The sequence below is a fragment of the Xenopus laevis genome, chromosome 1L (assembly GCF_017654675.1).
Source record: "Xenopus laevis strain J_2021 chromosome 1L, Xenopus_laevis_v10.1, whole genome shotgun sequence".
NCBI classification, from domain to species: Eukaryota; Metazoa; Chordata; class Amphibia; order Anura; family Pipidae; genus Xenopus; species Xenopus laevis.
This window is the reverse complement of record NC_054371.1, coordinates 178,782,198-178,794,403: the sequence shown is the minus strand read 5'-3', so window position 1 is coordinate 178,794,403 and position 12,206 is coordinate 178,782,198. Positions and strand designations below refer to the sequence as shown.

The 12,206-nt window shown below is 41.1% G+C and overlaps 1 protein-coding gene across 1 annotated transcript in view; it reads left to right on the top strand.

The window, feature by feature from the left end:
• Window positions 1-1,594: 1,594 nt before the first annotated feature.
• tesc.L (tescalcin L homeolog) overlaps window positions 1,595-12,206 on the top strand; it is a 33,474-nt gene continuing 22,862 nt past the window's right edge. The window contains 1 exon segment of the mRNA NM_001095029.2: window positions 1,595-1,778. Within this exon segment, the coding sequence (NP_001088498.1) occupies window positions 1,721-1,778 (58 nt within the window). The 5' untranslated portion in view covers window positions 1,595-1,720.

Genomic DNA, 12,206 nt, shown 5'->3' with positions numbered 1-12,206 from the left:
CTTTTTTTTTTACAAGTGATTCACATTCAATTGTATAAAGGGTTTGAGAGAAACTCAAGCATGGAAAAAGTCCGTAACAAATAAGGGCTGTGATTGGTTATTTTGTAGCCCCTATATTGACTGACAGCATACAGGCGACTCTGTTTGTTTGCAACCAAAACTTGCCTCCAAGCCTGGAATTCAGAAATGAGCGCCTGCCTTGAAGCCACTGAGAGCAACATCCAAGGGGTTGGAGAGCAAGCTGTTGTCACTAGTTGGGGATCACTGCCTCAGACTGTCAGCTCTGCAGGACAGGAAGTGATGTCAATGATGTATAATATCTGTGGAGTTCAGGGAAATATGTTGTTATATAACCAAAGGATAATAATAATAATAAATGTGGAGATATGTACAGCTCAAGGTTAATGCATTTTTACAAATGCTCCAGCCCTAGAGTACACATTAGTTAATGCTGCTTTGAAACAAGGCCAATAGCCTAATGGCTACTCAAAACAACAAGGCCACTACCAGTTGTTCAGTAGGCCACACAGGGTGTTTTGGGCAGATTTGGTCGCCTGTCGACTAATCGCCTCGTCTTTGAGGCGGCCAATCTCCCCAAACGCCTTCCCTGACTCTAAAATGGAAAAAAAAAAAAAAAAACGCCGGCGCTAATCACACGCGGTGGTTCGTTTTCCGAAGTTGCCTCATGAGGAAACTTCGGGCGCCTTAGGAAAATGAATCACCGCGTGTGATTAGCACTGGCGTTTTTTCATTTTAGCCGGCAATTCGTCGACAGGCGACCAAATCTCCCCCAAAACGCCCTGTGTGGACTTACCCTTTAGAGTGGAAAGCAGCAGATTGTCCAATTGAGCCATCAGTTAAACCAGGCTGATGAAGTTGTTGGGCCAATAATGGGATGATATGGGGGACCCTGCAGATACTCAATCCCTACCCAATGGATGTAGAAACAAGCCCCAATCGAGGATAATAATAAGTCAGCCTCAGCAGCAGGAGTCATTCTAGTCCCATATAAGCAGCAGTATAGTCGGGATTCTGTTGCCAAGAATGACCTGGCATGGGCTGCGGATATTACCTGAACACGTGACCCACTTGTGTAGTAGGATCATGCGGGCAATGCCAACAGTGATAAAAGTTAGGGGGTATCAGCAGGATGGGCATACACAGCAGGAAGATGGAACAGCCCCTTCATTCCTGCACAGCCCCTCCCTCCCCTGTCCCCTGAGATGTAGTAGCAGCATTACCATTCAATTACCTGTAACCAAAGCTATAAATGGTTCCAGTGAGCTGTTAATGGTTTCAACCCCCTCACATGTAACCCCTCACCTGCAGCCTCGGGCCATGTAAGCTCACTGACTGACCGCGCCTCAGTAAAAGCTGTAGTGTCCCTTGTTGCTGAGTGTACAGGCAAAAAAGTGACTCCGCTGCATGTGAGCGCTTGTTTGGACACAAGTAGCTCCCTCCCCCCACATAGTTCTCTCCTCTCTACAGGTACAGTACATTCAGCCTATAATGCAGCATGAGAGTGTAACCGGCAGGCACAGGGACCCATGGGAGCAGCACTCTATGTCTATTAGTGCCGCGCTTCCTGGACTCTGAGATAGTATAAGAGCGAGGGAGCAGCAGCGGCCCCGCCACTCACATCTCCTCAGATCGCTCCGCAGGGGGAGCTCCGGCTCAGCTTCACCCCGGCACTTGCAGATTGGTTCCTCGGGAAGCTACTATGGGATTATCACATTCTCACTCTGTGGAGACCAGGGAACTAGTGGAAAAGACTGGCTGTAAGTAGGAGCCTTCTCTAGCCTCAGCCCTGGCAATGAGGCAGCTGGAGAGTCAGCAGAAACATAGTGGGCACAGACGCGGCTACAGACGCGGGTACAGGTGCTGCTGCGACTTTCCGGCGCTCATACGCGTTTTTCTTAGTCCATGGCTGAGCAATGCTGAAGTGTGTGGCCGTGCTGTCATACATTGCTGTGTACTTAGACCCAGCCCCGAGCTGCTGGACAGCAACTTTCAGCACCGGCTGTGGGGGATTCTGGGAGCTGTAGTTTCACTTCCAAGGAAGGCATGAGGGTGGGTTTATAGAGCGAACGAAAACCTTGTCACTGTTTTTTGGCAGCTGAGAGTTTAAAGTGTGTGGTGGTCCCTATACCTGGGCAGGGAGTTATTATGGTACAGTAGCATTTACATCTTGCCAATAATAGCAGCATAATATACACAGGCCTCACATTCCCATCTCTTTTCCCCTAAATTAGTATACAGCTCCAATAATGACTGGCGGCCCTCTCAAATAACTGCCCTTGGCTCTCCTCTGACCACCCCCAAATGTCCTCTATGGTCTTCAGGCACCTGTTCACATCTAATCATGTAAAAGAAAGCAGGGCATGAAGTCTTGCCTGTTCTTTATGCTGGGGAGCCCTGTATTACCTTCACCCACATAGTTCTTCCTAGCCCAGAGCTGATGGGTTTATCTCTCTCTCTGCAGGAATAGCGACACTCACTGGACTCTTTTGAAGCTTAACAAATGTGAACTTTATTGGAGACTCAACATTTCGATCCCCCACAGGGATCTTCGTCAGGAGAAGATCCCTGTGGGGGATCGAAACGTTGAGTCTCCAATAAAGTATCACATTTGTTAAGCTTCAGAAGAGTCCCGTGAGTGTCGCTATTCCTGCAGATATACCATTACATGTTACACAGGAAACGGAGTGTACCTTTGGGACTTGTGTGTGTATATATATATATATATATATATATATATATATATATATATATATAAACCAAAGAACAGGATCAGCACTCACAGGTCTTAAAAATATCAAATAATAATTTATTTTAGAGCTATGGACGTTTTGGCCCGCCAAGGGCCTTTCTCAAAGTATACATACACACATATATATATATATATATATATATATATATATATATATATATATATATATATATATACATATACATATACATATACATATACACACATATATATATATATATATATATATATCTCCAGGGGCATAACTACAGAGGAAGCAGGGGGCCAAGGTATAGGGGGCCCCATGAGGCCCTCATTATTGAGCAATAAGAACATATACTGGTAAAACAGGACAACCTCTGAATATGTTGGGGCCCCTACAATGTATCTGCTATTAGGGCCCAGTGATAACTAAAGCACTGTATATATCTATATATATATAGCTAGCACAGGCGGTTCCAACCTGATTGCTTTTGGAAAGTCAAATTTCCTGCATCAAATGAAGTGGCAAATTGTTGTTCCCGCTGCTGTATTTCCCAAGGCATCACCTAGATACTGGTGGAATTAATGTCAATTAAAGAGGTGTGAAAACCAGTAATATCAGTTTCACCCATGGCACTGTTACTAGGATATAGGAAGGCCAGTATTTATACCAGAAGAGATGACAGCCCCGATTATAGGTGCGTATTTCTGTTGTATAGTGTTATTAATGTAAAGGATCAGTGTGGCTTAAAGGAGAAGGAAATTCCCTGGGCGCAAAAACCCTCCCCCCTCCCCTGTGTTGCCCCCCCCCTCCATCCTCCCCCCTGGCCTACCTGTCGCCCCGGGCAAATGCCCCTAACTTGTTACTCACCTCTCTGCGCAGGTCCTGTCCACGGAGCTCACAGGCGCCATCTTCTCCCAAGTGGTCTTCTTCCTGCTTTGACCGGCGTTTTTGGCGCATGCGCAGTAGGAGCATTTACCGAGTACGGATCTACTGCGCATAGATCCGTTCCCGGTAAATGCTCCTACTGCGCCAAAAATGCCGGGATTTTTGCGCCCAGGGGGTTTCCTTCTCCTTTAAATAAGACTCCCCCCCCACCACCACCACCAATGGTTCAGTAGCCACTACAGGGTTCTTTTGTACTTTTATTTACAATGCTGCAAGGGGTTACGGGAGTTGTAGTTCTATTTGTACAGAAGGTTCAGACATGTGGCAGCGTATGACTGTTACAAAAGCTGGAGGAGTGCCACAGATCAATCCCTACTCTTACTAATGGCTGTGCCCATAAATCAGGTTGTAGAGAAATAGACAGTTATGGATCATCCCGATGGCTTGTAAGGATAAACAGCTACTGTGTTAATAAGCAAAGCTAAACACACCAATATGATCTAAATGGAGATGTGTTAGTTTGAGGCAATCCTTTTAATTGATTAGACCTGGGATCAGAACTTGCATTGATCTTCTCTATGTCAAGGTTTTGGTGCAGCCTCCCTAATATACAAATGGATTTCATACAGTACTTCATATCACAGTCTGTGTTATGCTAGAATCGGTCTCAGAAAGATTTTATTGTTAAAAAGAAATGTACAATTACATTGTAGCTCAACCCTTTCTGTGCCTGGTGCTGCTTTGAGTCCTATGTACAGTATTGTTGTACTTTAGGGGAATCATGTTATAACGGGTGCCTGTTAGTGTGGTCTCTACATCAGTCCACTGGGATCTAGAAGGACATGTCATAAACTAGGGATGCACTGAATCCAGGATTCGGACTTTTTTAGCACGATTCAGATTCGGCCAAATCCTTCTGCCGAACCGAATCCGAATCCTAATTTGCATATGCAAATTAGGGGCGGGAGGGAAATCTTGTGATTTTTTGTCACAAAACAAGGATGTAAAAAATGTTGTCCCCCTTCCCACCCTTAATTTTCATATGCAAATTAGGATTCAGTTTGATAGTCATCCGAATCTTTCACAAAGGATTCAGGGGTTCGGCCGAATCCAAAATAGTAGCTTCGGTGCATCCCTAATATAAACATTCATAATGATCATTAGGGGTTTGTGGGTTTAAAATTTAAAGACATGCACAGTATCTTACTTCAAACATTTATTTGTGCAAAATCACCGATACAATATAGAATAACATCAAGCCATTGAAAAATTCCACCACAAGGCAGCGTCTCTCCCCTATCTGCATACCTCATGTCAGCCACTCCCTCCTGACGCGTTTTACGCTATTGGGCACTTCATCAAATGGGTTTGAATTACTTGCTTGTCTTTTGCCCTGAATTAACCTTTTTTGTGCCAGGATAATTTTGACCTTGCCGTGCTACATTTTGATCATGATATCATTCAAAAAATACCTGGAATTGTTTTGCTTTCTTTTGAGCAGCTCTGCAGCCTCCGGGGTGCTATGTGGTCAGTGACCCTGGCATGCAGCTGGTTTGAATGGAGAAAAAGCTAAATAACTTCATTATTGTGAATTATTATTCATAAATCATAATAATCTAGCTTCCCAGGCTACTGTCTGTTTGCATTTGTAATTGGACAGTGACTGAATTTCAGGGCTGGAGAAATAAATAGCAAACAACTTAGATCTATAACGAATATTACGAGAAACTCATTTGCAAAAGTTGGTTAGATGATTCCATCATAACTAATGCTAAGACTGAGTGCAGAATTTTCCATTAAAAGTAATGCGTATTAAAGTCCACATATGTGATTGGAGGAATGGATCTGTAAGGGGCAGATTTATTATGCAGTGTAAAAAATGGCGGGATCACGACTTCCGATGGAACCAATATAAAATAACGACGACAAATCTGGAGTTCACATGGTGTAAATGAAACACACCTTGATAAACTCACCGCTCACTTTTTACACCACTTTCTTTTGGCGAATCTCGTTTTACCCAGCTTAATAAATATGCCCCTAACAGTATTAGTGCCGTCTGGCTTGTGTAAAAATACAAGCAGCAATTCAGCTTTGTTTGCACAGCTCACATGGCGCACAGCTTTTTTTAGCATTAATTTCAATGAAAATAGGTGTGACAATAATCTTTTTGAATGAAGTGTGATGGTGGGATGTGGTTTACTATCTGAGCAACATGTCTAGGTAAAGTTTGCTCCATCTGTACAGACCCATAACCTAAACTCTCTAGAATAGAAGCTGTAAATAAATGAATGGAACTGACAATAGGAGAAGAGAAGCCTTTACTCAACTCCGTGTGCCCTTTGCTTTACTGCTCAATTTTGGGAACTCCCTAAGGAGTGTTCTAGCTGTGTCAATGAGATCCCATCAATAACATCTACTAGTATGACTTTGTGCTTATAGGGTTGTGAAATACTCTCCAGAGTTTCTTTACATCAAGATTATGGGCAATAGCAAAGGAAGCTGCATATTAGCTGCTACTGCTGCTAGGTTTTTTTTATTTTGCTGCACAATATTGAAATTATATATTTGGTACTGGATGAATAGAGAGCTGTCACTGCCTGGTAGGTAAATGCATGTATGTAGTGCTGTGGGACTACCTTTTGGATTATCTGCTTTAGTGCATACAAAGGGAAAAAAAGGAATGCAGGAAAACTAGTTTGTAAACAAATCATAGTATCATTTCAAACTCCCTCTTCACCCTGTTGCAAGGCAGAATAAATCCTAAACATATTATTTAAGAAATGCCACTACAGAGACTGTTATGAGACAGTCCATGCACCAATGGAACTTACAATCTAATGTTCCTCACACAGGCACACAATGGTCAGTTTCATAGTGCCCTGTTTTTTTCTCCACCCTCTTAAGGTGATACTGACACGAAAAACTACTTTTCAAAATATTAACATACATTAAGGGGCACATTTATTAAGGGTCAAATTGAAAATTCTAAGTCAAATTTTTAGATTTTTTTTTATGGTCATGGTTTATGGTCAAAACTGTCAGATTCAACTAGGGAGTTTTTAAAAAAATTTGAATTCGATTTTCGAGCTTTATCATACTCTGGCGCTTTAAGAATTCAAATTTGCCGAATTACTGTTTAAGTCAACGGGAGAGGTCCAGGGATCAATTTGGTGATGTTTGTAGCCTTTGTATAATAGAAATCGAAATAGATTTAATAATTAAATTTTTTAAATAAATTTCCCCCATTCGAATTTCGAATTCCGTCGAATTTAAGGGAGTTGAAAAAACTCATATGAATTCGACCCCTGATAAATGTGCATCTAAAAGTTGTCTATAGGTCATGCTGTTTTTCACGGCTAGGGCTGCTTTTTTAAGTAATTGTTACCTGATGTTCCTAAACCTGACAGTTTTGCCAACCAACTGTCCCTTTTCAACACGTCAGAGTTTCTAATGCTAAAGGTGGCCATAGATGAAAAGATCCGATCGTTTGGCCACATCGCCAAACAAGCGGATTTTTCCCCGATATGCCATTAACAAACATGGCTATATCGGGGGTAATCTGATCGTTCGGCCGTATGGCCGAACGATCCGATTACGATGTGCCGTGGGCTCCGGCGGGATTGGTCGGGTCAAAATCAAACCTGACCGATCGACGATCTCCGCCGGACGAAAGATGTCGGCACACGCCACACATGATCCGAAAATCGTACGAATCCTCGATTCGTACGATCGGATCTGTGTGTCTATGGCCACCTTAACGGGCTACTGCTGCACTGAAATGGCAGCCCCTTTATAGATGAATCAGATACAAAGGATCAACCAAATACTTTTATGGCAAAATTATTAATAGCATGCAAAGAGAATGTTATGATTAATGTAAAAAAAAGGTTTATTTTCTGGTGTTGGTATCTCTTTGAAGGGCCACTATCCTTTTCTATTCCTATACCACTGTATGATCATGTTCTATTTAGCCCAACTTGAAGTTATAGCCTTGTCTTAGCAACCACTGTCTCACATGCAGGCTGACCACAAGCTCCTCATCACTTCCCATAGGTCTCCCTATTGCCTTTTCAACACCAGTACTTGAAGACACAATTAAATCTAACCAAAGGAACGTGACAAGCACAATGGGCCCGTAAATGGAACTCTGCATATCAAGGACCACTTGCTAGGTTTTCTTGAAAGTTGGAGCCTTCAATGAGGTACCTTAAAGGACTGAAATCATAGGCATTTCTTTGTAGTAAGTGCCATTCTGCTGTCGAAAAAGGTGCATTCTACATCAGTTTATCATGCTGGCTGCAGCTGCTCTCCTGGGTTATGCCTAGAGCATTATCCCTACTGTATAATTTACCTGTCGCTTGCCTCTCTGTAATGGATTTTGGTCTTTTTCTCTACATGACTTCTAATACTGTACCTAAAGGACAAGGAAAGGCAGATTCACTGGGGGTGCTAGTATGTTATGTGAATCCACTCACCAAGCATTTTTCCTCAAACACAAGGCATTGCTGTTTACACATGCAAATAATAACATTGTACTGACAGATACAGTATACACACTGTTGCTTGACATATTGTCTTAAAAGGCCAAAGAGTTTATCATCTAAATGGGAAGCTGATGCTCTGAAGTATGAAGTATTAAGTGTTCTATTACTGTTAAAGTTTTGTTTATACAGCAGCAACATGTTTCACACTCCTTTACAGAGATTGTTCATCATTAATCTCATCCCCAGTAGAGTTTATACACAGACACACACGCTAGGGTCAATTTCATCAGGAGCCAATTAACCTGCCTGCGGGAAACAAGACACTAAATCCCCATGCAGAGTTCTGCATATTCTAAACAATTAAATCACACAGATATATTGCTATGCAGACTGAGGCTTTTATCGGATTTCCATGCAATCTGAGGATCATTTTTACCTGTAGGCTGATGGGTCAAATTGCAAGTGATAGGGCCATACACCTAAGGGCTTTAGCACACGGGCAGATTTGGGGAGATTTAGTCGCCTGGCGCCTAATCGCCTCTTCTTCGGGGCAACAATCTCCCTGAATTGCCTTCCCCCTGCCTTCCGTCTGGTAAAATGAAAAATCGCCTGCAGCAATGCACTCGTGGCGCTTCGATTTCTGAAGTCGCCCGAAGTTTCCTCGCTCGACTACAGTCAATCTGATTACACAAGAAGTAGGATGGAGGTGACATCGCCATTCACCTCTTGTTCTGTTTATTTGCAATTCTCCAGAATAGCGAAATCATGTTGTACATCACGGGTGTGCATTATTACTTACATCTAAGTGCTACAAAGCTGCATTTTACTGAATTTTAGGGGATTTTTTACAAAAATTTTAATTCAACTCATATTTTTTATCAAACCAAGCTTGACCAAACACCCATCCACAATTTTCTTATTTATTAATGAAAAATAACTCAAAAGGTAGGAATTTTTCAGACTTTACTCACAAAAACCCCACATTTTGGGATTACCGGCCTAAACCCAGTGCAGACCACAATATCTTCAAATTGGCTTAATGACATATGCCATTGATTTTTACAGGACCCAGGCAGGTACCAGGTTTTCTGATTCAGGTTTTTTGCAGCATCGGGGTATAATAAATCTGGAAAAATCCACGTTTTTTTCCAACAAAATTTTAGTTTTTGCTCCAAAAAGCCAGACCAGAAAAAAATTGAGGTTTAGTAAATAACCCCCTTAATCTGTACTTCTTCCCCCTGACTTGCATTAAAAGGAATGCATTAAATGGACGAATAATTTCAAAACCATTTAATATTTAATCAATGTATATTGAAAAATTGATTAGAATCACATGTTCTTTCATGCAAATACATTTTATTGGAGATCCCCTTTTAAAAATTAGAATGGGATGCTGGGATCTACTCGTCACCTGCTCAAGATCTACTTTAATATGACAGTGTACCTCTTGGACACACTGACCTGTTCTATAAATTAAAGGCATGGGTTGGGATTAGTTTTGTGTTTTTGACCTACTTTATAAAAAGCAGTCCAAGCGTTGACGTCTGAGCCTGGGTATACGAAAGGGATCACAGCACAGCACTAGATAAAAGCATTTTTCTGTAGGGTAAGTGATGGATAAAGAGGTCATGCTATGATTGTATGTGGGGTGCTCAAGGGAAAAACAGTTATTAAAGTGAGTCTTTATCACAATTACTTATTCATAGGAAGGGTGGTGGATTCACAGCAGAAAATCCCTGCAGACACAAATAACATAATTATGATATTAATATAAGTCCAGGAAGAATCAAGGAAAATATCCTAAATATAAAAAATACCTGAGGAATAAAAACTAGGCCAGATCTTTTGATACTAAACAGGAAAATCAGCTTCACTCCCCTCAGGTTCAGTATGTCTGGGTATTGCATATGTGGCTCTCCTGCTTGCAGACAGCTGATTAGAGGGACCTAGAGGCATCTGATGAACAGGAAGCAGGAGTTATTCATTTATTTTTTTCCCATCCTTCCTCCTGCCCAAATGTATTTCCTTTTGTTCAGTCTTATAGCTAAGAAAATAAGATTTTTTTATGTATACAAATATGATGTATTTAGGGGCAGACTTATAAAGGTTGTGTTTTCCAAGAAAATTAAAAAAAAAAAACAACTCAAATTTTTCGAGATTTATTATCCCCCGACCATAGAAATAGCTTGAATCCGAAGATGCACCGTCTAAAACTTGTCCAGGTCATGTAGGAGTCAATGGCAGAGGTCCCTTGAACCATCTGTAAATGTTAATAGTCCGCATGAGTTTTTTTTTGGAGGGTGTTCCCCGAAAACTCTAATGATTCGATTGATTCAAGTTCGAGGTTTCTTTTAACCTGAAAATATGAGTTTTGACCAAAAAACAACTCAAAAATGCGAATTTTAGTGGAAAACACAACTCAAACCTTAATAAATCTGCCCCTAAATGCATCATACATACATTATATTTTGGGGACTGGGGATTCCCTTGGCTGAAATCCGTGGATATAAGGGCAACAGTAGGTAAAAGAATGGAACACAGTTAGAACAAAAGAACAATTAGAATGCAGTGTTCTGACACCCTTGATGGACTCTGTATGGAAGTAGTATCAGAACAATTACAATGCAATGTTCTAAAACCCTTGATGGACTTTGTATAGAAGTAACACCAGAGCAATTAGAATGCAGTGTTCTGAAACCCTTCATGGACTCTGTATAGAAGTAGCACCAGAACAATTAGAATGCAATGTTCTGAAAGCCTTGATGGACTCTGTATAGAAGTAGCAACAGAACAATTAGAATGCAATGTTCTGAAAGCCTTGGTGGACTCTATATAGAAGTAGCACCAGAACAATTAGAATGCAATATTCTGACCCCCTTGATGGACTCTGTATAGAAGTAGCACCAGAACAATTAGAATGCAATGTTCTGAAAGCCTTGATGGACTCTGTATAGAAGTAGCACCAGAACAATTAGAAGGCAATGTTCTGAAACCCTTGGTGGACTCTGTATAGAGGTAGCACCAGAACAATTAGAAGACAATGTTTTGAAAGCCTTGATGGACTCTGTATATAAGTAGCACCAGAACAATTCGAAGGCAATGTTCTGAAACCCTTGGTGGACTCTATATAGAAGTAGCACCTGAACAATTAGAATGCAATGTTCTGAAAGCCTTGATTGACTCTGTATAGAAGTAGCACCAGAACAATTAGAATGCAATATTCTGAAAGCCTTGATTGACTCTGTATAGAAGTAGCACCAGAACAATTAGAAGGCAATGTTCTGAAACCCTTGGTGGACTCTATATAGAAGTAGCACCAGAACAATTAGAATGCAATGTTCTGACACCCTTGATGGACTCTGTATAGTAGCCACAGCAGCAAGTGATGTTTATCAGAAAATTAAAAAAAAAAAACAACTCAAATTTTTCGAGATTTATTATCCCCCGACCATAGAAATAGCTTGAATCCGAAGATGCACCGTCTAAAACTTGTCCAGGTCATGTAGGAGTCAATGGCAGAGGTCCCTTGAACCATCTGTAAATGTTAATAGTCCGCATGAGTTTTTTTTTGGAGGGTGTTCCCCGAAAACTCTAATGATACGATTGATTCAAGTTCGAGGTTTCTTTTAACCTGAAAATATGAGTTTTGACCAAAAAACAACTCAAAAATGCGAATTTTAGTGGAAAACACAACTCAAACCTTAATAAATCTGCCCCTAAATGCATCATACATACATTATATTTTGGGGACTGGGGATTCCCTTGGCTGAAATCCGTGGATATAAGGGCAACAGTAGGTAAAAGAATGGAACACAGTTAGAACAAAAGAACAATTAGAATGCAGTGTTCTGACACCCTTGATGGACTCTGTATGGAAGTAGTATCAGAACAATTACAATGCAATGTTCTAAAACCCTTGATGGACTTTGTATAGAAGTAACACCAGAGCAATTAGAATGCAGTGTTCTGAAACCCTTCATGGACTCTGTATAGAAGTAGCACCAGAACAATTAGAATGCAATGTTCTGAAAGCCTTGATGGACTCTGTATAGAAGTAGCAACAGAACAATTAGAATGCAATGTTCTGAAAGCCTTGGTG